This window comes from Acanthamoeba castellanii (genome assembly GCF_000313135.1).
Source record: "Acanthamoeba castellanii str. Neff unplaced genomic scaffold scf7180000084777, whole genome shotgun sequence".
In the NCBI taxonomy this organism is placed as follows: domain Eukaryota; phylum Discosea; order Longamoebia; family Acanthamoebidae; genus Acanthamoeba; species Acanthamoeba castellanii.
In genome coordinates, this window is record NW_004457712.1 from 1102496 (window position 1) to 1129008 (window position 26513).

Sequence of the window (26513 nt, forward strand, 5' to 3'; positions counted from 1 at the left end):
GCCAGCTCATAAAACTTGGGTTCCTCTTCCGCATCCATGCCCTCTCATCTGTTGGTGTCTGACCCAGACCCCCCTAATGTGTGGTGTCCTGGCATCGTCGTTGTGGCTGCTAGGGCGACCAAAATCGCTGGAATTCTTGTACAGGAATGTACGGCACGCAGCCTTTCCCGCTGGATGCGCGGATTTCTCACAGCAGGACGGGAATGAGTAGCTTCACTGACTGCTAACGTCCACCACCCACCATTCATCATCCACCACCAGGTGAGAGCGATGCAGGTCGTGCCTTCCGGACGGAGTACTACAAGAACCCGCGCGGCAGCACCACAGACCAAGATCGGCTGAGAATGTACCCACCCAACAGGTAGTTGTGGGTGAAGGTCCTTAAAACTTGAAATGGTGGCGCGCAGTGGAACAAACACGAGCTATACAGATTAGAGCTCGGCCTTGTTTTCGTGGGGCGCTTCCTGTTGTGATGTTAAGAGAGGGGAGGGAGGAATGAACAGGTGGCAGGGGAATCAGAGAAACGCAACGAACAGGAGCAGGAACGAACCTGGAGGACGTCTTGTTGGGCCACGCAGCGAAGCACTGCGTTTTTGGAAGATTCTTGCAGCTCGCCCGTGGCGATAAGCTCGTCGAGGACGAAATAGGCCTGTGCTCCCCCCACGCACGCACGCACGCACGCACGCACGCACGCAACAAGAACCAATCCACCCGGTTATCATGATGAATGATCACCGAGCAGCCAGCGAACGGGCGGGACACGGCTGAGCAGGGGAGCACCTTGTGGAAGTTGAATATCAGGTCCAGTTCGCACACCTGCAACCACCCCTCATCAACCCGGCGTGAGTAACGCGTTATGCAGGCAAGGCGCAAGGACGGGTGCAGCGTACGTTGCCGAAGTATTTGTCCAAGATCTCAACAAAGTGATGGATGGTTTCGAGAGTTACCAGCTCGTTGTCGTTCCAGTCCACGCAGGCCACGAAGTAGAGGCTTGCATATCTATTAATAAATTGATTTATTAATTTATTATCATTATCATTGCCTGGTTATTTCATTATTCGGAATCCAACATCGCCTAAAGTTCTCCCGCACAGAGCCAGTATGAGAGGTACCTCTTGTAGATGAGCTTGTGCTCCTTCCACTCGATTATGTTGCAGTAGCGCGCATTACGATTCAAAACCAAGGTGGAAACCTCCCGCGAGAAACGGGCGCGCTGTTTGGCAGTGTAGGTGGAGAACCACTTGGCCAGGCGCGTCTTGCCCTGCCGATTCAGGAGCAACACAAAGTGGATCATGGTGCGTGGGCCTTTACTGTTGAGAAAATGCCACCATAAGCTGTTTTGTTGTATTTTCTTTTTATATATTTATTTTTCTGGGCCACAGAAGTAGGCGCGACAAACGGGCTGGGCCGAGATGATGGAAAACACGGCCATACTGGCCCCCAACGAAACGGTCTACCTGACCACAGATGGCAACTTGGCCACCCCCGCGGAGGGGCTGCGCGGCAGATTGCGCCGATACTTGGAAGCCAAGCCCACCGTGTGGATGATGAACCTCCTCACCTTCGTCACGGGCATCTTTCTTTGCGTAGCGATCTTTCTTGGCATACTCGCCGGCTTCAGCCTTCTCCGCTGGATAGGTGGGATCGTTCTTTTGTACCTTGTCCCCCATCTTCTCTCTGTAGTTTTATCCCCCCCCCACCCCTCTCTTTTTCCCGCCCGACTCACGCCTCGGCGGCGGTGGTGGTGGGGGCGCACACACGCAGGTTCTGCAGCGTGATGGTGGTCATGGCTGCTTTCCCCATTCCGCAAATAAGGGACATCGTTTTCCGCTGGGCGATGTTCCTTGCTGCCTACAATGGCCGGGGCATCTTCACCTTCTGGTACTCGTTTCAATATATCATTGCGCATTCCCCTCTCAGGACCCTGCCCCCCATGCCTCAGCGAGGGTGGTCTCTCACAAAGTGAACCGGTCGGCCGTTGCGTGGGCACAAATAGCGTGGGCCTGCTGACGACAATCATGGGACCTCTCGGAGTGCTGGCTGGTATCTTGGCCATGCTGGTTGGCGCAATGCACCTGATGATGTATGTCTACTTCCGCGACATCATCGAAGAGGACTACAAGAAGAGTACGGTTTCCTCCCCGCTCCCCTTCCTTTTTGGTTGCGTAGGACGCTCAGTTGTTGTGTGTGTTTGCGTTCGCAGTTGAGGGCAGACGTCAGGGGGGCTATGCAGTGGACCAGGTGGAGGTTGCGATGGAGCCTGATCCCAACGTGCTTGGCGATTTCTACGCCACCACACCACACAAGGGTCTTGGGTCCACCTACAGCACCTCCTATGGGTCTGTTGGCGATAGCAAGGCCACCACTACGTATGGGTCAACTGCTCCCACCTACGAAGTTCTCCCCGTGGGCAAGTGAGTCTTGGCAACGTAAATGTAAACTTTTTGGCTCTCTTGCCGTGGCGGAAGAAAATTGCTACAATAAAATGCCTTTTGCCAGCTTCAGGAAGCTTCTGTCAGGGATCTCCATGTCTGGAGTCATACCATGGTGTCACTTCCTGTCCAGGGAAAGATGCCCGGTGAAGGCAAAGAAAAGGCAGCAAATTATGGCATGCTGGGATTTATCCGGCTCATTCACGACGGGTTATGGTAAGTGCTATCGCCACTTTCTCTTCCGCGGAATGAAGGAGACTCCGACGGGGTAAGATTCCTTGCAATAACCCAGTTTGTCGGACTTTGCCCAGTGAAAGGGCGTGACGCCCACCCATACGAGGAGAAGTCGGACTTTGACCAGTACCTGGCCTTCCGGGGGGGCGGGACTCGTAGTAAAGGCCACGCCGCTGCGGCAGTTCGTCCTTCCATTCGTTCGTTGTCCCACACCACAGCACACCACCCCACTACTCACGAGTACGACTACCCCCTCTACTACTACTACGGCTACTCCTATTACCCACCACGCGAGTACTCGCAAGCACCGCCATTAACGACCATATCTGCCACACCTACTCCTCTTCGATCACTACTACTCCAGTAGAACGGGTGCCCACCGCCACCACTCGCAGCCCTGACGTTCCTCCCGCCGGGAGCCTGCACCACTTTGTACACACCCCACCCACCACGACGACGACGACGTCTGCCATCACCACCACCACCACCACTACCGGTGGTGGTGGTGGTTTTTTGCATCTTCCCCGAAGCAGCAGCGGGACCAGCTCGCCCTCGCTGTGGCCACGCACATTGGTGCCGGCCATGACCGCCTGCGCGCCAGTAGCGCACCACCACCTCTACACCACCACCACCACCGCCAATGACGACGACGACGACGACAACAACAACGACGACGTGGGGGAGGAGGAGGAGGAGGAGGAGGAGAAGCAGCACGCCCTCCACCTCCACCGGCTGCGCAGGGCTGCTCCCGGCGGGGCGATCATGTCCGCCGCTGCCCCCACCACCGAGCAGCGCCCCCTCCTCGACCACCACCAGGACGACCAGGACGACCACGACGTTCTGTCGGAGGAAGACGACGACCGTCATGAGGACACGGGTCTCGAGATCATCGAAGACGAAGACGAGGAGGAGGAGGAGGACGACGGCCAGGAGGAGGGCGAGCAGCGCCCAGAGCTGCCCGAGGCCTCCCCGGCCTCCCCTGGCCCGGCGCCCCTACACCACCACCACCACCACCACCACGGGGCAGCCGGAGGAGCACCACCACCCCCCCTGCTGCTGCTGCAACGACCACCACCGCACGACCCCCGGGCGGCGGCGTCGGCGGCCCGCTTATCGGTACCACCGCCGCCACCACCAGGGCTGCTGCCGCCGCCGCGCGGCGGGGGCGGAACCGATGGTGCGGAGGAGATCATGCGCAACGCTCTCTTCCTGCTGGCCCTCAAGCACCCTTCCCTCAAGCAAGACACCGAGCAGCCCCCCCTCGCCTCCCGTGATGACCACCAGCAGCACCACCAGCACCACCACGCGAAGAAGAGCGGCGGCGGCGGCCACAACGGCCACGACAGCGGAGGGGAGAGTCGCGAGGAGGAGGAGGAGGGGCGCCAGGAGAGGCGTCCCACGGAAGCCGAATGGAAGGGGCGCGAGGACGCCCCCTCGTCGTCGGGTGTCGAGCAGGCCCGCGCAGAGAAGCGAGCGCGCCGCGAGGAGGCCAAGCGGGTTTACCGCGACCAGCGACGCCTGCGACGACGAGAGCGCCGCCGCCTCCACGACCACCAACACCGGAGGCGGCAGCAGCAGCAAGAGGAGGAGGAGGATAAGGCTCCGTCTCCGGCCGTGGTCCCAGCCGGCGACAGCCAACCCGCTCCTCTCTGCAGTCCGCCGCGGGTGAGCCGGTCCGCGGCCACGGTCGTGACTGCCCGCGACGACAATGAGGTGGTCCTCCGGGCCACCCGCAAGCGAAAGCGGGCCGATGCCGCCGCCAGGCACTACAATTCGGACGATGACGGGGAGGCGGCCACCAGCTACGACGAAGCCGCCGATGACGACGTCGAGGTGGACGAGGACGACGACGGGGACACTCTTCTGCTGTGCGAGGAAGAGATCCTGGAGAGCGGCGGCGGCGGCAGCACCACCGGCACCGGCCACCACCGGAAGCGGAAGAGGCCCGTGGAGCGGAAGAGGGCCACGGCCGACCAGGTCGTGGTGCTGGAGAAGATGTACCGCGAGGACAAGTTCCCCTCGTCGGAGCTCATCCGCCACACGGGCGAACGCCTCGGCATGAAGCCCTCCAAGGTCAAGAACTGGTTCCAGGTACACCCGCCACACTAAACACACGACACACGACACGACACGACACACACAGTTGCGTGTCGCCATCTGCTTTCTTTGCATAGTCTCACGCACGCACGTGGCAACCAACAGAACAAGCGGGCCAAGGAACGACGAGTCGCGGCCGGAAAGGAACGGCCCTCCTCCGCAGCTGCCAAGGCCAAGAAGGCCGCCGCCGCCGCTGCAGCCGCCGCCAACGATCGCAGCAGCAGCAGCAGTAGCAGCAAGGCGAGGGGAGGAGGCAAGGCCAAGGAGGCCAAAGGCGAGGCGACCAGCAGTGCCGCGATGGAGGTCGATGAGCCGGGCGGCGGCGGCGGCCAGGGCTTCTCCTCGTCGCTGCCCTACTCCTTCCTCAGCGAACGGAGGAAGCTCGCCCTCCCGCCCTCGACCGCACCTCCCAAGAAGCGCTACACCGCCTTCGGCCACCACACCGCAGCTGTTCTCCGCCCCGGCCCGCCCTTCATGCTCCCGCCCACCACCACCACCACCGGCAGCAGCGGCGGCAGCGTGCAGCTGGTGGGCCACCACTCTCCCCTCCGCTTTCTCTCCTCCCCGCTCCCGCCCACGGTGCCCGGCGCGCCACACCAATGTCAGCGACAGTGAGGCACGCACACGGCCTGAACCACCTCCCCCCCCCAACCACCACCCACCATGTACAGCACGGCTGATTGTAAGAAAGTAGAAAGAGATAAAACGACGACGACGACAACGGAAGGGATTCCTTCGATGATCGCACACTTCTTGGCTTGGTTTTGGTTTGATTTTGGTTTATCGCTCGCGCCAACTGCACCAGCAGCAAGCAAAGCAAGCAAAAAAAAATGGGGGAAGCCCGGGCGCGCAGGTTTGGTGGTTGGGGGGGGGGTTGCTGGCCACACACGCCCATATCTACATACTCGCTCGCGAAGTGGCCACTCTGTCCGGCCGGATGGTCCACACGGCCGTCTCGCTCATCCTTTGATCTGCTGCGCCAGCCAGTCCATGCCCGCAAACAACCTGCCGGCGCATGTTACACACACACACACACAACACACACAACACACGCAGAGAGGTGGTTAGAGAGCGCGCAAGAGGGGGCGGGGGAGGGGGGCAAGTAAGAAGAGAGGGAAAAGGGGCGTACCCCTCTCCCGTGAGAGCGCAGCAGGCCTGGATGTGCCAGTCGTGGTCCTTGACGGCGTGCAGATTGAGCGCGTCGGAGAGCTCGGCCGAGGTCATGGCCCCCTTCAGGTCCTGCTTGTTGGCGAACACCAGTATCTTGGCCGTGCGAAGCGACTGGTCAAGTGGCCCGCACCGCCACCACCGCCACCACCAGTCAGCGGGGCGGGGGAAGGGGAGGAAGAAGAGGTCTCGGGCACCTCGTGTCGAAGCATCTTCTCGAGTTCCTCCTTCACGATCTTCACATTCTTACGGTCTGTGCTGTCCACGACCAGGATCACCGCCTGCCACATGACCACATTTTCACAACAAAAACAGGTGTGTAGAGGCACCATAAAGATGCCGCGTGCAACGCGGTTGGTGGCGGTGGTGGTGGGCCTACGTGAGCGTTCCCACGAAAGGAGGAGGAGGAGGAGAAGGGGCACTCGCGCGTGGCACGAGCGGAGGGAAATGGCAGGGCGGGGGGAGGTACGTGGGTGTTGACGTAGTAGGTGGTCCACGAGGACCGCACGGCCTCCTGTCCCCCGATGTCCCACATCACAAACTTGATGTTCTTGTAGACAATCTCCTCCACATTGCTGCCGATGGTGGGGGCTGTCGCCACCACTTCATTCAGAAGCCTTTGCTCCCCCCGACCAAACAAACAAACAAAAAAGAAATCAGATCGTGCGACGTCCCGTGGTGGTGGTGGAGCTGGCCATACAGTTTGTAGAGGGTGGTGGTCTTGCCGGCGTTGTTGAGACCCACGATGATGACCTTGAATTCGTCGTAGCTGAAGAAGGCTTGCCATACCTTTGAAAACAACACGCCCATGGTTCTGCCGTATCTTAACGCCCCTTGCAGCCGGATGCTCCTCCTCTCTGCCGGTGACGTGTTGATCGATCGGATCAAAGAAAAACGCCAGAGAAACGGCGAAAACCAAAATAAATGCCATTTTTATTTTCTTACATTTGCGCCTACTGGAGGAGACACGACGACGCCGGCTGGTCGTCATTCTGCCGGGCCTCCTCGTCCTCCTCCTCCTCGTGGTGGTGGTGGCCGTTGTTGTCGCCTTCCTTTTCGTGGCGGCCGCGCTTGGCCTGGCGTTGCTCCTCCTCCTCCTCCTCCTCGGTGGTGGCGGTGGCGGTGGGCAGGCCCTCCTCGCGTATCTCGCCCTCCTCCAGCTCCTCAGGGGCGTCCCGCTTGCGTTTGCCGGTCGTGGCGGAACGAGCGTCCGACGACGACGACGCAGCCGGAGGGCGCGGGGAGTAGGGCGACGAGAGGGATCCCGGCGCGTAGGGGTGGAGCGGGGACGTTGGTGAGCGTAGACCTACGCTCGAGGGGGCGCCATCGAGGGAATGCCGCCACGCCTGATAGCCCGCACTGTCGAGCACGTCAAACGGCGGCCTGGTCTCGACGCCGTCGAAGTGAGCCATGACCTGGTACCGTCGATGTAGTTGAAGTACAGGTGAGTCCACCCGCACCACCACGACGGCCACGGCAACATGTTCTGGATAGTGGCGGGCGAAAGGAAGATGAAAGAGGGGGAAAAGGAGGGGGGGGGTACGTGAGGCGCCTGGGCCTTGTCGGAGAGGGTGATAAAGAGGGAGGTGTCGTCGACCCAGTTGACGAACACCCGCCCAAAGGAGCCAAAGTGGCGCACAATGTCGCCCGTGCGCAGCGAGGGGCTGAAGTTGTGGACGTAGAACACCCCGGCTCGGTCCGGCGTAGCTGCAGCCGCCACCAGCCACCAACCAGGTCAGAAGAGCGGAGTGAGTGCGGGGCTGCCCACCCACCAACCAACGGCCAACGATACACCCGGGGGGGAGGAGGGGGCTATGTCGCCGAGAGAAAGTGGGCGGGGGGGGAGGGAGGGGCTCTCGAGCGTACGGTCAGGGCCGGCCAGGTTGTAGTAGGGAATGTCCGAGCGTAGGAGGAACAGCTTGTTGCGGTACTCCTCCATCAGCGGACCCGTGGGCAGCAAATCATCCGCACTCCCGGTCCTCGCCTCGGCTGCGGTCACCCCAACCATTGAACCAACGCCAGCACACGCATGACACACGTCGCACACGCCACGTCTTGAGTGGTTGCTCTGTCTCGAGTAGGGTGGCAGGGTGGTGGCCCGCACCCAGATGGTAGGCCATGCGCAGATAAGCCACACCGGTGATCAGGGCATCAAAGCCCGCCTCGTGGAAGCGCGACTTATCTTCAGCGTAGGCCCCGAACCCAGCTGTCCTCGGGGGAACACACACAACACCACAACACCACACACAACACCACACACGCATGCGTAAGTTCAGTACCCATATCGTGTCTGGTTGCCAGAAGGGAGGCCGCGTGTGGTGCACGCACCGGGAAAGGAAATGGCGGGGCGGTCCTGAAAGCGGGGACCATCGAAGGCCGCGTGGGTATCGCCCAACGCCGTGGACGCGCACTGGCTCACCAGCTCGGGCGAGCTGCTGACCACGAACTTGGTGTCCACAATCCTGTGTGTGTGTGAGAGAGAGAGAGAGATGGAGCAGTGTGTTGAGGGTGATTCACGTACGTGGGGAACAGGGAGTGCAGTTGGCTCTTGAACTGGTCGCTCGTGGGCGGTGGCAACTGGAGGAACGAGAGCGTGTGGACCAGGTCGAGCAGCAAGTTGTGGCCCACGACAGGCTTCTTGGCTTCAGTCAGCACATCGATGACCCGCCTGAATCCGACCGCCGCCTCCAGTTCCGCCTGCGTGCGCAGGTGACGACAAAACCGAGTGAGCGAGCAGGCAGCAGAAGACTTTGTCCGCTTGGCGGTGGTCAACGTACATCGCCCTGCTGGGCCTTTTCCTGGCGCTTGGCACTCCTCTCCTCATCGCTCAAGCGACTGAGGACGATATAGCGCAGGTGCGACCCTTCGTCGCTCTGCGCAGACGCATCGATGGCGTTGTTGTACCTGTCGTGCAGCACGACCAACCACCAACGACGCAACACGACACACAAACGCGAGACAGAACGATGAGAAGGGAGAGAGAGAGAGAGAGGCTGGGCCAAGTGTGGACCTCTTGGCGACTTCCTGATAGGTGATGCGCCGCTGGAAGCTGTTGCAAGGAGCCAGCCTGAGCTCCTTTTCTCCCGTCTTCAGCCACTCGTCGATCTGCACACTGCGAGACGATCGTCCTCACCATCAGCACCCTGCTCGGTGGACCCACAGAGATGCGCCGGAAGCGGGGAAAGAGAGGCGCGGACCAGATGGCGTCGATGAAGGCCTTGTCCTTGTCGCCCAGAGCCACGTCATCTTTTGGTGCGCCACCCGCGGCCTCTGCGGGTCGGGAACTTCTGATCCGCTCCTCTTCATCTCTGGTCGAGTGGGCATCGAGTGAGCAGCATTATACATCTTACACACTACAAATGAATATGTACTCCTAAAAATATGTAAATTAAACTAAAATGTTTGCCTTTGCGTAGTGCGGTGGGCGGGCGTAGGGGGGAGGAGGGAAACCTGCGCAGCCACGGGATGCCGTGGTAGATGAGCTTGTTGAAATCAAAGTTGTTGGAGGCCAGGAAGTGCAAGGACGAAACCGACGACACAAAGGTGTAGTCCAGGTTGGGGTGGAAAGGCTGCATTGCGCACGACACAACAGAGATGACAACACGGGTGGCTCAGAGGCTCCTTCCCTCCCAGCGCACGCGAGCGAGCCAGACGACCAACACGACCGCACGCGTACCTTGGGAAAGACGTAGAAGTTGAAGGGCTGGGCCACATATTCTCCCTCAGAGGTCTTCGTGAACGTGCACAACCCCCATTGTATTGTCTACACACCACACACACCACACACCACACACCACACACCACACACCACACACCACACACCACACACCACACATACGTGTTAAAAACATGGGAAGCTGAGGGTCACCCGAAGTGAAGACGGGCGGGTGTGCAGCTGCGTGGCCAACCACCACCTAAAGCTTAGGAAAGAGGGGAGGGTGTCCTGCACCATGAACTTGGAAGCGCTCTCCCGAAGCTTGCCCTGCAGAGGTGCGTTCCTATTTTCAATTCCTGCCCACGCCGCCCCAAAGGCAACGAAAGCTGTCAGGGGTGGGCACGTACATAGCGCTCTTCCACGGAGTCCAAAGAGTTAATCCTCGCCTTTTTGGAGGCCGAGAGACCCGTGAGTTCTGTGTCGATGGCAACGAAGTCGCATGACAGAATGGCCTGTTTGATGGTCTCAAACTGCGCGGAGAAGGTCTCCTTTACGACGTCCATCTCTCCTGCTTGATTGTGGCTTTGTGCTCCCCCCGGCCTTTTCTCATCCATTTCCCTCAGCATTGTTTTCTTTTTGCGGGGGGGGGTAAAGTGACACGCACGGCAGTGCGCTCTACGCTGCAAACGACAACACACACAAGGATGGACGTGCTGGAGCTTCCTTTCCACTTCTTGAGGGTGCCCAACCTTCGCCTCAGGGTTCCCAGCGTGAGCCTTCCGGGACCGATGACAGTGTTCGCATTCGTGTTCCTGTCGTGCTTCCTCGTCTTTTCGGGCATCATCTACGACATCATCGTCGAGCCGCCCTCCATCGGAAGCCATCAGGAACCCAACGGCTCAGTGAAGCCCGTAGTGTTCTTGCAGTATCGCATCAACGGTCAGTTCATCGTCGAGGGTTTGTCGGCGGGCTTCCTCTTCATCTTGGGCGGCTTCGGTGTCATTCTCCTCGATAAGGCAAACGCCAAGGGCCTCGAGACGAAGAATCGATACTTCCTTCTCATCTGCGGCGGCGTGTGCTGTTTCATCGCCTACAACCTGGCGATCGTCTTCCTCAAGATGAAGCTCCCCAACTACCAGCACTCTTGATCTCCTATCCCCCCATTCCAATCCAACCCCCCCGCCAAAATACAGATCTTTTTTCCGCTCTCATTTTCCCGCTGCCTCGTTGTTTCCCCACGTAATTTCTCTTTGTTCTAAACACGGAGAAAAAGGGCAGAACCCGGAGAGGCAAAGTCCTCGGCGGGGTTGCTGCCACAACATCACACAGCCGCGGCATCATCTGCGCGTGACATCCTCCGATCTTCCCGGTGCTCTTTCGCCGGCCTCGTTTGGCACCCTCCTTCTCCCATCACCTCCGGAGGACATAGGAATCGCCAAGAAGACATCATGGAGCAGCAGGCGGCACACCCGCACAGAAAGCCCAAGGCCGGACCCAAGGCACAAAAGAAAAAGGCCAGGCAGCTGTCCAAACAAACGAACCAGCCCGCCGACAATGAAGCCGCCAAGCAGCGCAACCCGAAGGTCCTCCCCTCCCCCACTCGCCCCGCTTGGCTGTGATAGCCGCCCACTGTGCGGCGGAAGGGGAAGATTAATAATATGAATTCATAATATTATAATGTTAATTCATATTAATATACAGTATATATTAATCATGCATTTACAAGTAAAAGGGAGAGCCATTTTTAAGACGTGTGTAAACGCGGTGCAGGCGTTTGCGTTGCGTTCGGTGGCGAGTGCGACGCGTCGAACGCGCCGGCGGCTGGACCAGGAGGAAAAGAAGCAGCACGCGCCCCTCGTTGACCGCACGCCGGAGGAGCCGCCGCCGGTGCTCGTCGCCGTGGTGGGCCCTCCCGGAGTGGGCAAGTCGACCGTCATCCGCTCTCTGGTCCATCACTACACCGGCCAGAACCTCACCAAAATCAACGGACCCATCACCGTTGTCTCAGGTCAGTAAACCCCCCCCCCTGCAGCGTTCCGCCGCCCATGCACGCGCGCAAATCGCACACGCACACGGCCACACACGCTCGCGACCGCACACGCTATGCAATTGCGTGGCTCATCTCCTTTACTGCAGGCAAGAAGCGCCGCCTGACCTTCTTCGAGTGCCCCAATGACATGAATGCCATGCTCGACATCGCCAAGGTCGCCGACCTCGTGCTTCTGGTCGTGGACGCCCACTTTGGGTTCGAGATGGTGCTCCTTTCTCTTCCTTCTTCCCCCCCCCTTCTCCCGATGGGGCTTTGGGCTTTGCTTGGCACCGCGACTGACGGCGCTACACGCGCGCGTACGCAGGAAACGTTCGAGTTTCTGAACGTGCTGCAAGTGCACGGATTCCCGCGTATCATGGGCGTGCTCACCCACATGGACGAGTTCAAGAGCGCCAAGACCCTCAAGAACACCAAGAAGCAGATGAAGCACCGCTTCTGGACGGAGATCTACCAGGGCGCCAAGCTCTTCTACCTCACCGGCCTCCACGTCAACGGCCGCTACAAGAAACGGTAACACACGGACCTTGTCATCCCCCCCCCAAATTGCTCTCGTGCTCTGCCCCGCCCCACCAAATGCTTTTTCTAATCACCTAACGCTGCTGCTGCTGCTGCTGCTGGCAACAATAGGGAGGTGCTGAACCTGGGTCGGTTCATCTCGGTGATGAAGTTCCGTCCGCTCATCTGGCGCAACACGCACCCCTACGTGCTGGTCGACCGCGTCGAGGACCTCACCGACCCCGAGCTCAAGCGCTCCTCCAACAACACCTGCCCCAGGTGCCCCTCTTTTCTCTTCTCCTTTGCTCTTTGCTCTTTTGCTCTTTTGCTCCTTGTCCGGTGTGTGTGTGTGTGTGTGTCTCACGTGTGGGTGGGTGGTTTGGGGGGCGAGCAGGGACGTGACGCTGTACGGGTGGGTGCGGGGCACGTACCTGAAGCCGAGCACCAAGGTGCACGTGCCGGGCTGCGGCGACTTTGGGCTCGAGGAGCTCACGGCTCTGGGCGACCCGTGCCCGCTGCCCTCGCAGGAGCGGAAGCGCACCCTCAACGAAAAGGACAAGCTGCTCTACGCCCCCATGAGCGACATCGGCAACGTCGCCTACGACAACGACGTCGTCTACATCAACCTACATCACCCGTCGGCCGCCGCCGCCCTCGAAGCCGCTAAACAGCGCGCCGCCGACGACGACGAAGAGACCGAACTCGGCGAAGGTGTGCTCACCCCTCCCCTCTTCCGGTCATCACAACCCCCCCCCATTGGGCGTGTGCGGTGGTCGATGAGGTGGAGTAACTAACCCGTAATCCCCATCATTCATCATTCATCATCATCATCATCATCATCATCATCGCGCCACCACAGGCGACAAGATGCTGAAGGAGCTGCAGGGCCTGCAGGCTCCCCTGGACAAGCTCCTGGAGGAGAGCAACGTCCGCTTCTTCGGCGCTTCTTCTTCGGCCCCCGCCCGAGCAAGCATGAGCGTGGACGACGGCGAAGATGACGAAGATGAGGATGAGGATGACGACGGAGATGAAGAGGAAGACGACGATGACGAGGAGGACGACGAGGAGGACTACGACGGGGCGGCGGCGCGGGCACGAAACGGACGCATGCCGTGGGCCAACCAAGAGGGCGAGGAGGGCCGGCAGAGTGCAGGGCTCAGTTTCGACGACGACGACGACGAAGACGACGACGGCGAGGACATGGATGAAGAGAAGGAGGAGGGGGACATGGGCGCGCGAGAGGCGGAGAAGGCGGCGAGGTCGAGGCAGCTGGGCATCGTGGCAGAGTGGGAGGCCAAGCTCAACCTGGGCGGGAGCAGCCGGTCGGCATCGCTCTCGAGCCTCATCTACGGCGACGACCAGGGCGGCAGCAACAAGGACAAGCGCGACGAGGCCCAGGACAGCAGCGACGACGACGGCGACGAGTTCTTCCGCCCCAAGAAGAAGAACGGCGCCGCCGCTGCCGCCGATGGCAAGCCCAACAGCGCATCGTCGGCGGCGGCAGCGAGGCGGCGCGGGGTGGCGGCGATGGGGGCGGGCGAGGAGGAGGACTCGACCAAGGCCCTGCGGCAGGCCGACGACCCAACGCTGGCCCTGCTCGACTCGGACCGCCCGGACCTCGACGACCTGCGCGAACAGCTCCGCCAGAGATTCACCTACGCACACGAAGGCACCGGACCCGCGCAGCCGGCCGATGACGCCGCCGGCGGCGGCCTCGGCCTCGACGACGACGATGACGAGGACGGGGACATGAAGGGCGGTGATGGAAGCGATGACGAGGAAGACGACGACGAGGACGCGCGTCTGAAGGCCAAGCTGGCGATGAAGCGCAAGTTTGACGACATGTACGACGGGTCCAAGGCCGAGGAGGGCGAGGCGAATGGGGGCGACGTCGGGGGAGGCCTCGAGGAGGCCGCCGGCACCACGGTCGCGTCGGCGGCGGCGTCGGCGTCGAAGGACGGGTTCGCGAGTCTGTCGCCGGAGGCGCGTGCCGAGCTGGAGGGCGTGCGCGCGGGTGCGTACGTGCGGCTCAAGGTGGGTGGGGTGCCGGCCGAGTTCGTGGAGTGCTTCGACCCGATCTATCCGGTGATCGTGGGCGGGCTGCTGCCGTCGGAGGAGAACCTGGGGTTCGTGCAGGCGCGTCTGAAGCGGCACCGGTGGCACAAGAAGATCCTCAAGACCAACGACCCGCTCATCTTCTCGCTGGGCTGGCGGCGGTTCCAGGCGCTGCCGGTGTACGCCATCCAGGACCACAACGGGCGCAACCGGATGCTCAAGTACACGCCGGAGCACATGCACTGCGTGGCCACCTTCTACGGACCCATCACGCCGCCCAACACGGGCCTCATCGCCTTCCAGACGCTGTCCAACGAGAAGCCCTCGTTCCGGGTGAGCGCGACGGGCGTGGTGCTGGAGCTGGACCAGTCGTTCAGCATCGTCAAGAAGCTCAAGCTCACGGGCGCGCCCTACAAGATCATGAAGAACACGGCCTTCATCAAGGGCATGTTCTCCAGCGCGCTCGAGGTGGCCAGGTTCGAGGGCGCCGCCATCCGCACCGTCTCGGGCATCCGCGGCGCCATCAAGAAGGCCGCCGCCCAGCCGCCGGGCGCCTACCGCGCCACCTTCGAGGACAAGGTCCTCATGTCCGACATCGTCTTCCTCCGCACCTGGTTCGGCGTCAAGGTCGAGAAGTACTACAACCCCATCACCTCGCTCCTCTCCGGCCGCGGCGACCAGAAGAAGGGCACCCGCTGGCGCGCCATGAAGACCGTGCGCGAGCTACGCGAGGAGCGCAACATCCCCGTCCCCAACTCGGCCGACTCCCACTACCGACCCATCACCCGCGAGCGCCGCGTCTTCAACCCGCTCCGCATCCCCGCCTCCCTCCAGAAGGACCTCCCCTTCGCCTCCAAGCCCAAGGACAGCAAGAAGCGCTCCAAGCCCACCCTCGGCACCAAGCGCAAGGTACCTCCTATACAACACCAACACCAACACCAACACCAACACCAACACCAACACCAACACCAACACCAACACCAACACCAACACCAACACCAACACCAACACCAACACCAACACCAAACGACGCACAGCACCGCCTCATTCATTCATTCATTCTCTCTCTCTCTTTCTCTCTCTCTCTCCTCCCCCCTCTCAGGTGGTCATGGAGCCGCATGAGAAGAAGGTGCACACGCTGCTGCAGCAGCTCAACACGATGAAGAACGACCAGACGAAGAACATGAAGCTGAAGAAGGCCGAAAAGAGGAAGAAGTACCTGGTCGAGAAGAAGAAGGAGGACGCCAAGCTCAAGGAGAAACAGCAGGAGCAGAAGAAGCGCTTCTTCCGCACCAAGAGCAAGCTCGAGGAGCGCATGAAGAAGAACTCTGGACCACACAGAGGCAGTGGGTCCAAGGCCGACGCGGGCGACGTGTAGCCGTGATGCAGCCGTCCACAAACAAAAGGCAGCCTTCTCCCTGCCACAACTTATTTTTATTATTTTTATTATTATTTTTATTGTGTGCGTACAGAGTGTTATTTGTGGGCTGCGTCGGCTTCGCCATCGTCCGCGGTGCCCTCCTCGGAGGCGGCAGAGTTATTGCTGATGGGCGGCACCGTTGCCTCGTCGTTGTGTGGATCCTCGCCTCCTCCTCCTCTTGCGCTCTCTGGCTGATTTTTCTAGGCACTGCCGACAAAGAAATTCGGGGGCCATCACGAATCACCGAAGGCGGAAGAAAGACACAAAGACCAAAATAAAAAAAAATTGAGAGAGATGAGCGAGCTGCCGCCTGATCGCAGGCGTTCCCTGGCTGTCCCAGCTAGTGGGGGAGTACCCTCCCACCGGCCCCTCCCTCCAGGTAGAGCCCCACCCGCAAAACGTTATTGTTTAACCCCCCCCCTCACGGGTGCTCCAAGCCATATTTATAAACCCTATTTCCTTTTCACTATTTTTATAAATATAGTTATATTCATATATTTGTTTATTATTACTATTTTGCTGAACGGTACTGGGCAGCGGTGGTACCAAGGAAACCAGTGCAGGACCCCTCTGCCGCCGCGACGTCGACAACGACACCCGCACAGCCCAACGCCGGCCGTAGCCTACCCACGCCCCTGCCGCGGTACCCAACACACAACACAACGGCCACACACACACACACACCACAGCTTCTGGGCGGGCGTTGAGCATGGGCGTGGTGATGTCGCACGTGGACGGTGTGTGGGAGGCAGGCCCACGCAGCTCGCAGCGGGGGCGAGGGACCACCGGGCGTCGCTGCCCGTGGGCGCCGGCGTCGGAGGCCTGCGCGGCACCCCCGGCGGCGGTGGAATGCCGCCACGGACTGCTGAGCGCGGGGCCGCCGCTCCGGGAGGCGGGGTCCGCCCGCACCCCTCCGTCACCGCCGCTGCGCGCGCCACTACTGCGGCCACCACCACCACCACCACCACCACCCACCGGCGGCGTCGGCGTCGGCGGGCTTCGCCCGGTGCCCGTCGCCCGTCCGCCTCTCTCGGCGTCGGCGGCGCCCTCCGCTGCACGCGCGCCGCCGCCCGTCGCCCCTCGCACCGCGCCCGCGCCCGCTGCTTCCAACTCGCCCGTCCCTGTCATTCGCCCGCCGCCCGCCGTCCCCGGCGCTGCTGGCGCTGCGAGTGCCGGTGCGCGGCCCCTGCCGGTCGCTCGGCCAGTCCCCACGCCCCCCTCGAACGGCCGCCGATCGTTCACCGTGAGCGGCGGCCCTCCGCCCTTCATGTCGCCGTCTGGCTCCACCACGGCCACCGCCGGAACCCCGGTCAACACCGCCGCCGCCGGTCGGGGCGGATTCGTGCGGCCGCTCCCGCCCTCCACCGCCCCCGGCGCCGCGGCGGCCGCAACCGCTGCGCCGGCTCCCGCAGCTGGTCGGGGCTTCGGGACGATGCGCTCGCCGCCGGCGCCGCCCATTGCGGCCGCGATCGGACCGCCGCCGTCGCACAGGGACCGGGCGAACCTCAACCTCTCCGTCTCGTCGCCTCCCGCCTCTTCCCATTCGCCCGCCTCTCACTCGCCCGTCGCCAGCCCGTCGCCCACGTCTTCGTCGCCGGCTTCGCTCTCGCCCTCGTTCTCGCAAACGCTGATGAGGCCTCATCAGGGTTCGGTGCCGCCGCGCCCAGTCACGGCGCGCCCGTCTCCGCCCATCTCCGCCGGAACGTCGCCCCTCGCCTCGCCCCTGGGCTCGCCCTCCGTCACCCGCCCGGTCGTCCCCTCGGCCGCCCCGTCGCCCGCCGGCGGTGCGCTGAGCCAGAGCGCCCCGAATGCGCCCCGCCCCGCGGTGGGCACCCTTCGCCCCGTGACCATGCTGGCGCCCCAGGGACTCGCCCAGGCTCTGCGCCAGGGCGGACCGCCGGGCCTGGGCCTCGGGCCGGCACCCCAGCCGGGGCTCGAGCTGAAGGACCTGCGCAAGGAGGCCAAGAAGCGCGACAAGCGGGCCACGCTGAGCGCGAAGGACTTTGAGCGCAAGAAGGAGAAGGAGGAGCGCGAGCGCGAGAAGAAGGAGAAGGAGGCCGAGCGCGAGCGCGAGCGGAAGGAGAAGGAGGAGCGCAAGCGCAAGGAGAAGGAGGAGAAGGACGCCCTCAAGGCCCGCGAGCGCGAGGAGAAGGAGGCCGCCCGCCTGCTCCTCCTCAACTCGGCCGCGTCTGCCGCCGCAGCGAGCCCGGCCTCGCCGTCGTCACCCACCGTCACGCTGGCCACGTTCGACTCGGCCGGCGAGCCCGGTGCCGGCGGCGGCCCCAGTTGGGAGAAGAAGGGCGGCAGCAAGCGCCGCACCATGCTCTTCGGCAAGAAGGAGTCCAGCATCGGACCCAAGGGCGGATCTGGCATCGGCGAGCAGGCTGTACGACACACACACACACGCACACACGCACGCACACACGCATACACACACCACACATACCTAGATTAGCGCTGCTCACCGGTGGTGTGTCGGGTGGTGGATGGCGAGCAGGACCTGCGCGCGCTGTTGGAGTCGACGGGAGGCGGCTCTGCGGCGTTCGGGGTGATGTCGGTGGTGGCTGAGAAGAAGGAGCGCACCTTCGCCACCCTCAACGAGGTGCTGGAGCAGGGCGGCGTCAACGACCTCAAGAAGTTCATCAAGGTGCGCCACCTTCTCCGCTCATCATGCGCGAGTCGTACACGCACCACCGCACGACACACACGCACACGCACACCTCTCACTAACTTCGTGCGTGTGGGTGCAGCTACACAACGCGGCGGGCAAGCTGGCGGGTGAGGTGCTGAACCAGGACGGGCAGACGGCGCTGCACATCGCGTGCTCGCGCTACGGCGAGGAGGCCGACCCGTCGCTGGTCAAGTACCTCCTCAAGCAGAAGGGCGCCAACCCGAGCGCCCGGGACAACCGCCAGTGGACGCCGCTCCACTGCGTGTGCCAGGCCTCCGCCTCGGCCTCCATCGTCAACGCCCTCGGTTCGTGCCACACCATACACACCACACGCACCACACACCACCACCCACCACCACACACACAACTTCCATGACACGCACAGTCTGTGGCTGACATTCCTGGTTTTCCGCAGTCCACGCGGGGGCCGATGTGACGTCGCCCAACGTCGACGGCACGAGGCCGCTCGACTACTTCGTGCGACACGGGGCCAAGGACAAGGAGCTCGACGCCTTCGAGCAGGCCCTCGACCACCTCCTCAAGGGCAACTCCGTCAACTTCAAGAACCCCACCAGGTTTGCGTACCACACACACACACACACACACAACTGCGATGTCGCTCATCATCGAAGCGCGCACTACAACACACGCACAAACGCAGCGGCGAGACGGCTCTGCACAGCGCGATTCGGTCGGGGCACAGCGGCAACCTGCACACCATCAAACTCCTGCTGGCGCGCGCCGCCGACGTTTCCATCACCAACGCCGGCGGCGAGGCTCCCCTCCACGTACCCGCTGCTTCCCCCCCCCGTCGTGATCTCTGCCACGGCGTTGCCTATTAACCGGTTCTCCTCGTTATGTGTCGTGTCGTGTCGTGTGTCGTGTGTCGTGTGTCGTGTGGCGCGCAGTATGGCGTCAAGGCCGGACGGGTCGACATTGTGGAGCTGCTCCTGAGCGCGGGTGCCGATCCCCGGCAGGGCGCGGACACCGACGTGGGCAGCCCGCTGGTGATGGCCGAGCGGCTGCCCGAGAGTCCGGAGAAGAACTACATCCTCCGACAGCTCACCAAGCAGGTCTCCCTCATCCAGGCCCAGGAAGTCGTACGCGCTCGCCCCTCCCCGCCAACCCCTCAACTCCTCTCACTCTCTCTCTCTCTCTCCGCGCCAACTCACGGCTTTTTCGTTCTTCGTGTGTCGTGTCGTGTCGTGTGTCGAATGAACGTGTGTGTGATGAACGCGGACCATCAGACTTCGCCGCGGCAGCTGTTGGCGAACAAGCTGGAGGAGGCCAAGGAGAGGCGCCACTTTACCGAGCGGATGCTCAAGGCCAGGGAAGAGGAGATCACCAAGCTCGACTCTCAGGTAACCTCACTCTCCCCGTTTCACTCTTTACATGCTCCCTATTTACGATTATTGATATGATTGGTCGAACATGCTTGTGGTGTTCGTTGTCCGGCACATCGTCAGGCGGCAGAGGAGCAGCAGAAGGAGCAGAACCTGCAGGCGGAGCTGGACCGCCTCAAGCGCCACCACCAGGACCTCCTGGCCCAGCGCCGCCGCGTGTAGTGGAGCCCCGCTGGCCTCATCACCACCATTTGTACATCTCTTCGACCGTTTTTGCAGAGTTCATTTGCCACCACGTGTGAAACCCCAAACCCATAACCCATAACTCGAAACCATAACGCTTCACCCCAAACCCTTGGTTACCCCCCCCCCCTAAGCCTGGCCCGAGGATGGAACAAAATTGTTATTAAAAAAAAAAGGTGGGCCCTCGCTAACCGGTACGGTACATTGATGACTGGGTTGCTTGCGGGCGGGGGAGCAGGCGAGCGAGCTAGTTGACGGGATAGAAGATCTTCGACTCGCCGTTGTCGAGGTACACGGGGAAGGACCCGTTCTGCACCACCACGCAGTCGGTCGGATAGAAGCTGCACGTGTACACATACACCCAGGCACGCTGGTTAGCCAAGCCAACGCTACTACACGAAACGCACCACCGCACACACATATACGACAGAAACGGAATTGTGAGCGCGCGTGGGGGGGGGGTTAGGTGGGGCGCACATCTCGCAGAGCTTGGTGCCTTCCTTGTAGGGGTGGTAGGTGATGGTGCGCATCAGGGTGCCCGAATTGCTGCCGGCGTTGGTGAGGGCGACGAACGTGGTGCCTCGCGTGAACGCGTAGAAGGTGTCGTCGCTGTATCGCTGGACCTGTGGACACACGTATCGCGTGCGTGTGCGATTGTGCGTCGTGTGATGGTGAGTTGCGCGGGGCATGGTCGTATGGCGACATGGCGTGTCCTACCTGGGGGTACTGCCAGACCTGCGCCTGCTTGCGATAGCTGACGATGGTGCGAATGAGCTGGTAGAGCGGGTTCTGAGTGGAGAAGCGCGTCTGCCAGAGCGACTCACGGTTGTTGGGGTCGTTCGTGCCGTCGTATCCTGCGCCATCACCCGCCGCCAATCAATCAATCAATCGATCGATCGAGTCTTGCGAGGGAAGCAAATAGAGAGAGGGCCAAAAGTACCTTGCTCGGTGCCGTACTGTGCTCGCGAGGAAAAGAAAAGAAAAAGCCGTCGCGGGCATAGGGAAGTGAGGTACAAATGAATAAACAGAAAAATGGAGCAGGTGATTGTATGTACGTAGATGATGGGGATGCCTTGCGCCATTAGGGTGTAGGTGATGGCGTTCTGGTAGAGCTTGTAGTCGCTCGTGCCACTGATGGTGCGTGGCGGCCAACGACGAAAGAACAAAGTCAGACCAAGCCGCCGCGAATGAATGGTGTGCGCCCATTGGATCGCGGGATATCATAAGTAAAAATATCGATAGGGGGCCGGCGTACCTGAGGAAGCGGGCGTTGTCGTGGTTGTCGATGAAGGTGCCCAGCAGGTCCATGTCAGCAAACTGACTCTGGTAGCTGAAGAACGTACTCTGTCGCACACACCACACACACCACACATACCGCACACACACGCACACACACACATTGTGCAAAATTCGAATGTGTCAGGTAAGGAATCGGTGTGGCACACAGAGCGAGAGGGAGACCGACCTGGAGCTGGTTCATGGACTGTTTTTGCTGGAAGACGGAGCGAAGGGTCCAGAAGAGCGGGTACGAGAGCACCCCCGGCAGGGCCTGCTTCTGGTAGGTCGCGCAACAGCTCAGGTCCGAGAACACCTCACCCACCTGCAAGCCCCGCCCCGGACCGCACACACCGCACACGCACACGCACACACCGCACACGCGTTGATCAACGAACGCGGAATTTGAGGGAAAGTGGATGTTGGAAGGGATGGGAAGGGGTAGTACGGCGTAGGTGTTGGCGGCGGAGACAAAGTCGACCCAGAAGCCGGGCTCGATCTCGGGGACGGTGTCGATGCGGAGGCCGTCGAAGCCGTAGTCCATCAGCGTGCGAATCCAGTTGATCAGCTGGCTCTTCACGTACGGGTTCTGTACGCACACGTGGTGATGATGATGATAGTGTGCGTGCGTGCGTGCGTGCGTGCGTGCGTGCGTGCGTGCGTGCGTGCGTGCGTGCGAGAGAGAGAGAGAGACTATATTTCATGCGCGCCTCGCCACCGCCTCCGTACCGTCTGGTTGAGGTCGGGCAGGCCGGCCAGCTTGCACAGCTGCACCTCGGGCTGGAAGCACTGGGGGGAGGCGATCATTTTCAGCGAATGAATGCGAATGAACAACAGCGAACAACAACAACAACAACCACCACCACCACGGACGACGACCGACGACGTACGGTGTAGTCGTTGATCTGGCAGTTGCTGGGGCAGGCGACGCATCGATGGTAGTGCTCGGACTGGTTGAACGGGCTGAGCTGGGACATTGGGACGTTGCCTCCCATGTGATTCGCCACGACGTCCAGCATCACCCAGACGCCTCGCGCGTGGCACGCCTGGTCATATCGCGAACCCATCATCATCACCACCATCACCACCAACCATCACCAACCACCACCATCAGCTTCGTGAGGTTGGTGTCACCAGCCATAATCGGGGCGGGCCAGCGTACGCTGATGAGTTGGCGAAGGTCGTCGGCGGTGCCAAAGTGCGGGTTGATGCCGAAGAGGTCCTGCGACCAGTAGCCGTGGTACCCGCCCGGCGTGTTGGTGACGATGGGCGAGATCCAGATGGCATCAAAGCCCATCCCTGTGTTGGGTGTGCGTGTTTGCGCGTTTGCATGTTTGCATGTTTGCGTGTCGTGTGTGTATGTTGTGTGCGTCGTGTTTGCGTGTCGTGCGCGTGTCGTGTGTGTCGTGTGCGTCGTGTGGAATGAATGTCAACGCATCGCCGATGAGCTCTCGAGAATGATGAGCGCGAGGCTGAGACTGAGAATGGTGGTGTACCGATAATGTAGTCCAGGTGGTTGATGATCCCTGCGAGACCCGCCACCACCACGAGACACAGACCAGCCGATTAGCGACACAATAATACTTAAGGTGGCGGTCGACAAACACGGCCAACGCGGTCCTCTCTCGGGTACCCTGAAAGGAGCCGCCGCAGTAGTTGGACAGGTTGTTGCACGGGGCATAGCTGCCGTCGCTCGTTTGTGCAAACCTGTCGGTCAAGAGCTGCGCCAGCAATTATTTATTGTTTTAATGATTAATTAATTTATTAACTAAAGCGGTGTACCTGGTAAATGGTGCGGGACTTCCAGGCGGCTGGGCTGGCGCTCTGTGCTGGTGCGCTGCCGCACAGGAGGCAGCACAACAAGAAGGCCCACAGACCCAGGCTAACGACTCGCGGCGCGCTCATGTCTGCCGCGTAAAAAGATAAAACAATAAAATCTCGACCGAGAGTTCTTGTTGGTGGCCCGGGCAGACTGGTCCAAACAGCCTAGCCCACCTGGACGGCACTGACACCCAATTCTGCGGCCTGGGGTGCCTACTGTCTCAAAGGATCACAGAACGTCGTATCGGCAGGTGGCGGTTGCGAGTAGCACAGCAAGTTTGCCATTTGACCGCAAGAGATCTGGATCTGGGTCGTGCCACATCCGTGCACTCCCCTCTTCCATTCCAAATCAACACGAAACATTTGGAAACGAGCATCGAGATGGCGGACGCTGTGCACAACGAACCAGAGGCGGACATCCGCGCCTACGAACCTCAGGCGGCGGACGCCCAGCATCTGCACGACGAATCGGAGGAGCAGCATCACAAATCACAGAACGATTCGAATGCTACCCAGCCCGAGCGGGCCGAAGATCTGGCCCTACAAATCGCCAGCGGCAAGGTGTCCAAGAAATCGTTCTTCGAGCGATTTACTGTCCTATGGGCTCAGCGGTACCTCTTTGCCAGCCTTGCTCCCATTCCCTCGCGTTCACTCATTCGCTTGGTGTGGCACATTTGTAGGAAGATGATCGACAAGCTCAAGACGTCGCCTCATGTGAAGCGCGCGACTGAATTCGTGGGCAGCGGTACCAACAAGCTGCGCGAGCGTCTCATCAACCAGCAGTACATCGACAAGAAGAAGAAGGAGCTGAAGGAGAAGATGAACATGCCTCCCTTTGTGCGCACCATCGACAAGCTGTACGTTGCTCGCTGCTCTTTCGCTCTCTCTCTCTCTCTCTGCAGACCGCTCTCGCTTCCGTAGAAACCTTCGCTACGTGGTCGACTAACCGTGGCGGTGTGTGCGCGTGCGTCTACGCAGCGGCTTCATGATGGGCATTCTTCTCATGCTCGTAACGGAGGCGCTCCTCACCAAGCCCAACGCCATGTACCAGTTCTACACTGTCCTCATGTTCCCCGTACGTACACCTCCCCCTCGCCATCGTCATAATCAAGTGGAGGAAGCGATGAACGTGGCGAGCACGACTTACACACAGTGTTGTGGGTCTTTGCTCTTTCGCAGCTCATGGTGTTCCGCTTTGCTTCGTACCACCGCATGAAGTGGCACTACTTCATGCTCGACTTTTGGTTCGCTTCGCTGTTGTTATCGTTTTCGCTCTCCAATGTTTATTGATTGGCGTTGGTTCTTGTTTGTTTGTTTGTTTGTTTGTTTGTTTGTTTGTTTGTTTGTTTGTTTGGTGCAGCTACTATTGCCAGATCCTGCTCCTGTTCTTCATCTACTGGCACTCCTCGAACCCCATCTACTTCCAGTTCGTCTTTTGCCTGAGGTACAACATGCTTACGCCGAGCTTTATTCCATGCTAGGCCTCACCTCGTATTGTTGTGTGTGTGTGTGTGTGTGTCATCGGCAGCAATGGTCCGCTTGCCGGAGCGATCGTGATGTGGAAAAACAGCCTCGTGTTCCATGACATCGACAAGATGATCTCGCTCTTCATTCACATTTACCCGCCCATCGGTACGCCCCGCCGCGCTGCGAGGGCCTCGAGACTTGGCAGCTTTAGAAGGCGCTTTTTGGTGAGCGGTGATGCTCGGGCGAGTTGGCTCACAACTGTCGTTGTCCCTCCCCCCTGCGCAGTGACCTACTGTCTGCGATGGTGGCACAGCGATAGCTTCGTCGTGTGCCGGGATGCTGACTGCTCCATCTCGTGGACCGCTTCGTTCTGGATGCCGCTCATGCTCTATTCCTTCTGGCAGGTTCGTTCACGCACCACCGGCACACGCACTTTAACCCGTTGTTAACCGTCCTCCTCTTGTTGCGTATACGGCAGGCTCTGTACATCTTCAAAACAGAGCTGATGGACAAGAAGAAGCTGGATTCGGACGCCAACATCATGACCTCGCTCCGTTGGTTCATCCGGGAGGACAAGCCCCACCCCATCTACAAGGCCCTCCTGGTCAAGGGCATCCGTATCAAGCCGCTCGTGCTCCTTGTCTGTACGTCACACACCCAATCCTCCCGTTCTGGTTTCCAGAATCCCGTTAAAGCGCTTCTTGTTCCCGCACTCACCACGCCTCACTCCTCGCCCCCCCCCACCCACAGTGATCCAGTTCACGTACACGATGCTGACGCTGATTCCGATGCACTTCGCCTACCAAAACTTCTACGTCCACTCGGCGGTTCTCTTCTTCGTCTTCTGCGCCTGCACCTGGTATGGCGCCACCTTCTACTTCGAGGTACGCACACCGTCGCACGACACACACACACACACACGACACGCACACGACACGCACACGGCGCGGATGGACACACGACATGCGAATTTATGTGTTGCTTGGTGCCGTGCAATGACCGCGTGGCACTATTGTAACAGGTGTTCAGCGAGAGCTACTCGAAGCGTCTCTCGACCCGCTTGAAGAGCGGGACCAGCGAGGCCAAGGAGAAGGCCAAGGAGAAGGAGAAGGCCAAGAAGGGACTCCCCACCAAGAACTCCTTCCTCTCGTTCTGCAGCTTCTTCGTGCCGGCCCTCACCATCCTCTACTTTCTCATCGAGCGGGCGCTCGCCTTCGCCACTTGAGCCCTTTCACTCCACGCCATCGCCGCCATCATCATCAACTCAACTGTCATTATCAGCGACGACGATCAACAAGACTGCCGGCGCCTGCCGGGAGACCACTACAATGACCAACGACATCACCACCGCCGCGTACAACAGCACGCCCGGCTGCGGGGGTTGTGGCGTCAACAAGGCAGGCCGAGGATGAAGTGCAGTGCGTCTATATCATAGGGTATAAACGAGTTCATTCGAACACAACACCATCATCTTGTGTGAAAGAGTTGGAGATGGGGATGCATTCACCGAGGAGCGAGCGAGTCTCGCCCTTAGGCGATGGAGACGAGCTTGACCATGAAGGAGAGGGTGGCGCGGGGCGGGATGACGGGCGGGTAGCCCTCGTCGCCGTAGGCGAGATGAGGAGGAATGGTGAGCTTCCTCATCTCATCGACGCACATGCCCAGCAGGCCCTGCTCCCAGCCGGGGATGACTTGACCGTGGCCCAGAGTGATGGTGAGGGGCTGGTCGCGACTGAACGATGAATCGAAGGGCTTGCCGTCGGGCAGCGATCCGATGTAGTGAACGTCGATCGTGTCGCCGGGGGCCGTTTTCCTGAGGCAGTTGTCGGGTCGATGGGTGACCTCCACCTTCAATTCGGCGGGCGGGGCGTCAGCATCTGAATGAACATTTCCAGCTTCGCTACTTCCCTTCCCGAACTTCCTTCTGGCCCTCCGCTCGGCCGAGGCGCCGAGTGTAGCGGACAACACCACGAGGCACACGAGCGCCAGAACGATCAATCGAGCGTACGATCCGCGCATGGTTAGATTGATGTGTGTGTGTGTTTGGTCAATCATTTTAATTTTCGTTATAAATAAAATAACCTTAAA

At 60.6% G+C, this 26513-nt stretch overlaps 11 protein-coding genes across 11 annotated transcripts; 6 read left to right on the forward strand and 5 right to left on the reverse strand.

Annotated features, from left to right (window-relative positions):
- Positions 1-431: 431 nt before the first annotated feature.
- Positions 432-1294, reverse strand: ACA1_295310 (AP-1 complex subunit sigma-2, putative; the record flags this gene model as incomplete). Its single annotated transcript, XM_004368144.1, has 5 exons — positions 432-464; positions 551-649; positions 781-816; positions 891-999; positions 1113-1294. The coding sequence occupies 5 exons, from the start codon at positions 1292-1294 to the stop codon at positions 432-434; spliced, it is 459 nt and encodes a 152-aa protein (XP_004368201.1).
- A 121-nt stretch (positions 1295-1415) lies between these two features.
- On the forward strand, positions 1416-2418 carry ACA1_295320 (uncharacterized protein; the record flags this gene model as incomplete). Its single annotated transcript, XM_004368145.1, has 4 exons — positions 1416-1654; positions 1765-1881; positions 1997-2127; positions 2204-2418. 4 exons carry the CDS (start codon positions 1416-1418, stop codon positions 2416-2418), a joined length of 702 nt encoding a protein of 233 aa, XP_004368202.1.
- Positions 2419-3248: 830 nt separating this feature from the next.
- Positions 3249-5443, forward strand: ACA1_295330 (homeobox domain containing protein; the record flags this gene model as incomplete). The annotated part of the gene is made up of 3 exons (XM_004368146.1): positions 3249-4757; positions 4869-5342; positions 5435-5443. 3 exons carry the CDS (start codon positions 3249-3251, stop codon positions 5441-5443), a joined length of 1992 nt encoding a protein of 663 aa, XP_004368203.1.
- A 279-nt stretch (positions 5444-5722) lies between these two features.
- On the reverse strand, positions 5723-6740 carry ACA1_295340 (Arl5family small GTPase; the record flags this gene model as incomplete). The annotated part of the gene is made up of 5 exons (XM_004368147.1): positions 5723-5768; positions 5893-6044; positions 6128-6211; positions 6400-6547; positions 6631-6740. 5 exons carry the CDS (start codon positions 6738-6740, stop codon positions 5723-5725), a joined length of 540 nt encoding a protein of 179 aa, XP_004368204.1.
- Positions 6741-6883: 143 nt separating this feature from the next.
- ACA1_295350 (RNA binding domain containing protein) lies at positions 6884-10148 on the reverse strand (the record flags this gene model as incomplete). The annotated part of the gene is made up of 14 exons (XM_004368148.1): positions 6884-7345; positions 7474-7637; positions 7797-7919; positions 8035-8136; positions 8259-8392; positions 8452-8627; positions 8708-8834; positions 8941-9035; positions 9073-9238; positions 9381-9412; positions 9461-9499; positions 9607-9693; positions 9880-9912; positions 9993-10148. 14 exons carry the CDS (start codon positions 10146-10148, stop codon positions 6884-6886), a joined length of 1896 nt encoding a protein of 631 aa, XP_004368205.1.
- Positions 10149-10289: 141 nt separating this feature from the next.
- On the forward strand, positions 10290-10733 carry ACA1_295360 (DC2like protein; the record flags this gene model as incomplete). The annotated part of the gene is made up of 1 exon (XM_004368149.1): positions 10290-10733. One exon carries the CDS (start codon positions 10290-10292, stop codon positions 10731-10733), a length of 444 nt encoding a protein of 147 aa, XP_004368206.1.
- A 300-nt stretch (positions 10734-11033) lies between these two features.
- Positions 11034-15563, forward strand: ACA1_295370 (Ribosome biogenesis protein; the record flags this gene model as incomplete). The annotated part of the gene is made up of 8 exons (XM_004368150.1): positions 11034-11168; positions 11356-11593; positions 11722-11840; positions 11940-12145; positions 12263-12409; positions 12525-12841; positions 12990-15094; positions 15288-15563. The coding sequence occupies 8 exons, from the start codon at positions 11034-11036 to the stop codon at positions 15561-15563; spliced, it is 3543 nt and encodes a 1180-aa protein (XP_004368207.1).
- A 336-nt stretch (positions 15564-15899) lies between these two features.
- On the forward strand, positions 15900-19841 carry ACA1_295380 (Ankyrin repeatcontaining protein; the record flags this gene model as incomplete). The annotated part of the gene is made up of 11 exons (XM_004368151.1): positions 15900-15956; positions 16169-16248; positions 16368-16780; positions 16811-17991; positions 18103-18252; positions 18356-18581; positions 18692-18851; positions 18938-19064; positions 19185-19376; positions 19524-19637; positions 19743-19841. 11 exons carry the CDS (start codon positions 15900-15902, stop codon positions 19839-19841), a joined length of 2799 nt encoding a protein of 932 aa, XP_004368208.1.
- A 268-nt stretch (positions 19842-20109) lies between these two features.
- ACA1_295390 (acidstable alpha-amylase) lies at positions 20110-23042 on the reverse strand (the record flags this gene model as incomplete). The annotated part of the gene is made up of 14 exons (XM_004368152.1): positions 20110-20203; positions 20340-20485; positions 20580-20716; positions 20803-20818; positions 20918-20993; positions 21118-21206; positions 21328-21462; positions 21586-21726; positions 21867-21917; positions 22028-22183; positions 22300-22436; positions 22634-22663; positions 22771-22858; positions 22920-23042. The coding sequence occupies 14 exons, from the start codon at positions 23040-23042 to the stop codon at positions 20110-20112; spliced, it is 1419 nt and encodes a 472-aa protein (XP_004368209.1).
- Positions 23043-23339: 297 nt separating this feature from the next.
- Positions 23340-25650, forward strand: ACA1_295400 (membrane transporter, putative; the record flags this gene model as incomplete). The annotated part of the gene is made up of 10 exons (XM_004368153.1): positions 23340-23569; positions 23639-23815; positions 23937-24033; positions 24138-24202; positions 24319-24402; positions 24487-24590; positions 24711-24829; positions 24904-25069; positions 25176-25309; positions 25447-25650. The coding sequence occupies 10 exons, from the start codon at positions 23340-23342 to the stop codon at positions 25648-25650; spliced, it is 1380 nt and encodes a 459-aa protein (XP_004368210.1).
- Positions 25651-25955: 305 nt separating this feature from the next.
- Positions 25956-26444, reverse strand: ACA1_295410 (peptidylprolyl cis-trans isomerase, FKBP-type domain containing protein; the record flags this gene model as incomplete). Its single annotated transcript, XM_004368154.1, has 1 exon — positions 25956-26444. One exon carries the CDS (start codon positions 26442-26444, stop codon positions 25956-25958), a length of 489 nt encoding a protein of 162 aa, XP_004368211.1.
- Between the last annotated feature and the right edge of the window lie 69 nt (positions 26445-26513).